At 34.5% G+C, this 3720-nt stretch overlaps 1 protein-coding gene across 1 annotated transcript; it reads right to left on the bottom strand.

Annotated features, from left to right (window-relative positions):
• Nucleotides 1–242: 242 nt before the first annotated feature.
• LOC104091315 (ATP synthase gamma chain, chloroplastic) lies at nucleotides 243–1860 on the bottom strand. The gene has a single exon (XM_009596630.4). It carries the CDS (start codon nucleotides 1604–1606, stop codon nucleotides 473–475), a length of 1134 nt encoding a protein of 377 aa, XP_009594925.1. The 5' UTR covers nucleotides 1607–1860; the 3' UTR covers nucleotides 243–472.
• Nucleotides 1861–3720: the final 1860 nt, after the last annotated feature.

Genomic DNA, 3720 nt, shown 5'->3' with positions numbered 1-3720 from the left:
GCTAACGATGGTACAGTTTTATCGTTAAGACGTAGAGGAGGAAAATCCATGAAAACTCAGGCCACATTCTAAAACTACAACTGGTTGATTAGATTAGTCTATTCTTCTAGAATGGGTGGTGCTTCCATGTTTAATCTACCTATGTATTTCTCGGTGAAGCTATAAAGAGTGGATACAATATGCAATTACATGAGTGCTTTAACTGATCTATACAGTTTGACACTAGAAAAGACGAAAAGCTATACGAGGAAGTGAATCTTCGGGCTTTCAATAATTCATGTTTTACAAATATAGCAGGAAAAATTGAAATACAAATATACGTTTGATCCGGCCTTGTGTACAAAATATAATGTGGTTCTCATCTTGTGCACAAAGTCTGTACGAGGCTGAGAAGCAGAAAATAAGAATTGTCTAGACTTCATTATTGTACCTACAGAGAAGCACAATTGCAGGGGAACAAGAAGAAGTATGCTTAAACCAAGGCATCTGCTCCAGCAACAATCTCCAATATTTCTCCTGTAATCTTTGCCTGACGCTGTCTGTTGTAGACTCTAGAGAGGTTCTTCTTCAATTCAGTTGCATTATCTGTTGCACTGCTCATGGCACTCATCCTAGCAGCAAGCTCACTGGCTAATGACTCCTGCAATGCCCTCAAGATTTGACTGTTCAAGTAAAGTGGAAGCAAGGCATCAAGAATCTGAACAGGGTCCTGCTCAAATTGCAAGATTGGCGAAAAATCAGTTGTTTTAGTCCTTATAATGTCTCTTTCCACTGTCAATTTTCCTTCCTTTGTTGTCAACCTAAAGAACTCATCATTTGCTGCATCAACACAGTTCCCATTGATGTCACAAATCTCTCCCTTTGGTGACAATGGAAGCAGGGTGTGAATCACTGGCTCAGATTTCACTAAAGACACAAACTTTGTGTACAAAAGCTCAACTTTGTCAACCTCTTCACTCACGAAAAGCGAGAAAACATCATCAGCAATGGCCTGAGCATCTTTAGCAGTGGGCAAATTGCTTCCTTCAAGGAACTTATCTACAGGAATGTAAGGCCTGCGGATGAAATAAGAGTTACCCTTTTTGCCAACACTGATAATAGTGTAATCAATGCCAAGAGCTTTCAAATCTCTAATCCTAGCCTCAGCTTTTTTGATGAGGTAGTTGTTAAAACCACCACAAAGACCACGGTCACCAGTGACAACAACCAAAGCCACTTTTTTCACAGGTCTTACTTTGGTGAGGGGAACATCAATGTCATCAGTTTGAAGCTGCTCATTAATGTTGTAAAGGACCTCAACCAAAGTCTCAGAGAAAGGCCTAGCACCCACAACAGCTTCTTGAGCTCTTCTGACTTTAGCAGCAGCAACAAGCTTCATAGCCTCAGTAATTTTCTGGGTGTTCTTGACTGATTCAATCCGATCACGTAGATCACGAAGACCACAGTGAACAGGGGTGACTGATGATGATCTTGAGGGGTTTGAAGGGCCTGATGTGTTGTGGTTAGGAAGCTGAAAAGGGCTGACAGAAGAGCGGAAAGAAAGTGCAGAGGAGTCAGAAAGAGATGGTTTTGAGGATACCAACATTGTCAAATTTGAGCAAGACATGGTTAAGGGGCACTTTTTTTCTTAGCTCTGCAATGCAAAAAAAAGAGAGGCTGATATGGAGGAGCAAGAAGCCAGCCAAAGAGGAAGGGAAAGAGGGAAGTATGGGAAATAAATCTGGCTTTTGTTTGAGGGTCTTTTAGATTCTTATCACAATGGTGGAAATCTTGATGTTTGGTGGTGTGGGGTGAAAGGAGAAGGAGGGAATGAGAGGTGGAGGGAAGCAGCATTCGGATGAGGTTTTAGGATAAGGATTTAGACCGTTGGAAATTGCGGTTGTGAAAGAAAGAAACCTTTTGATTTGCTACTTTGGGAAGTAAGATTTTTTATTTTCTTACTTGTAATTTCACAAATTTTCTTTACATACTTATTGTCATTGTTATTATTATTGTTTTTCATCTATTTTATGTTGCTGTTATTATATCTATGATTTCTGTTGATGGTACTGATATATTATATTTTTTTGTCTTTTTGAGCCGAGGGTCTTTCGGAAACAACTTCCCTACTCCCTCGGGTAGGGGTAAAGTCTGCGTACTCACTATCCTTCCCAGACTCTACTTATAGGATTTCACTAGGTTGTTGTTGTTGTATATTTATTATCATGTTGAATGCATTTAAAGGTGTGACCTAATAAAAATTATGTGAGATTATGGTTCAAATTTCAATCGAAACAAAATTGTTTTCTTTGCGTCTGTCTAAACTTAGGGGGATAAAATTACTTAAAAAATCCTATAATGATAAAAATAGTAGAAGTGCAAACAAAATGATATAGTTATAAAAAAAGTAGTGTGATGATTGATGAGAATATTTATGGTCATCAATGTGTAAGGGCTCCCGATGACCGCATTGAATGACCTCTCTGATAGAATATTCGGCGATGGATTTGTGATTCTCAGATATTTCATGCCCTGCAGATTTTTACATGCCTAATCCTTTATTTAATATTATTTTCTTTAATGATAGTATTCTTCATTTATTCCATAAATGATAATTTGTTTTTACAATTCTAGCATATTTTAAAAATAAACTGACCCTCAGATTAAGGAGTTAGTTTATTCTAATAGTAATATTTATATCGTTTCTCTCTCATCATTATAGTAAAACTTTATTTTTTTCACTCCTTTGTAACGGCAACCCTCCTTCCCCTCCCCCCCGTCCCTCCCTTTATTGTTGCTACCTTCTATCTCCATTCTTACCTATAAAAAATAAATTTAAATATTTTTACTTATATATATATATATATATATATAAAATAAATTTAAATAGTTCATAATGTGTTACCTATATTTTTCAACTAAAATATGCATACATTTTGTATATTAATAATGTGATTAGCTGAAATATTTTTATGGGATGTTCCTGGTATGTTTAAGATATAAAATATTTTATACTAGAAATATACCATAAATATGAAAATATTTAATAAAAAACCTATGCATATACTAGTATATTTGTAGAATATTTACAGTATAAAACTTAATTACTCTGAAGTAAACATGAAAGAATCAAAAATTAAATAATATAAAATTAGTCAAATAAATGTTAAATAATATATGTATTATCATAAAAGTGGTGTTGGGGATTAAGGAAGCTTAGGAGATAAATAAGGGACAAATCCTTATGTTACAAAAGGTGCGAGATCTTATGCATATTGTTGGGGTTTCCGTTTTGGTTAGGATATGCTATAGAAGAAATATTTTTGTTGCTACTATTGATATATTAAGTTTGTTGCTACCAAGATGTATTATGTTTTTTAATATTGCTTAGTTATGTTAATTCTACTATTTTTCCATTGAAACAAAATTTAAGGGGTTAATAGTTAAATTTTCGTTAATGGCTAGTAGTTCAATGTTATACTGAATGTTATAGTTTGAACTTTGAACTAAATGTTATAGTTTGAAACAGTCATATGAAACTCATTCGAAATCAAACTGCATAAATTGCTTGCATTTGTCTTTACTAAAGCTTATAGATTGAGCATGAGAACATAATAAAAATGAATCTTACACAAATGTCCCAAATAAGTCCCAACTTACCAACCTCTAGCCTTTAATCATAAACTTACAAAAAATAGTCAATCACATATAAAAATTGAAAATCCAAAAAATAAGGTCCTT

The sequence above is a fragment of the Nicotiana tomentosiformis genome, chromosome 2 (assembly GCF_000390325.3).
Source record: "Nicotiana tomentosiformis chromosome 2, ASM39032v3, whole genome shotgun sequence".
Taxonomy (NCBI): domain Eukaryota; kingdom Viridiplantae; phylum Streptophyta; class Magnoliopsida; order Solanales; family Solanaceae; genus Nicotiana; species Nicotiana tomentosiformis.
This window is presented reverse-complemented; position numbering and strand designations above follow the sequence as displayed.

Coding starts and splice junctions, on each gene's coding strand:
- LOC104091315 (XM_009596630.4), bottom strand. CDS start 1,606: ATGTCTTGCTCAAATTTGACAATGTTGGTATCCTCAAAACCATCTCTT.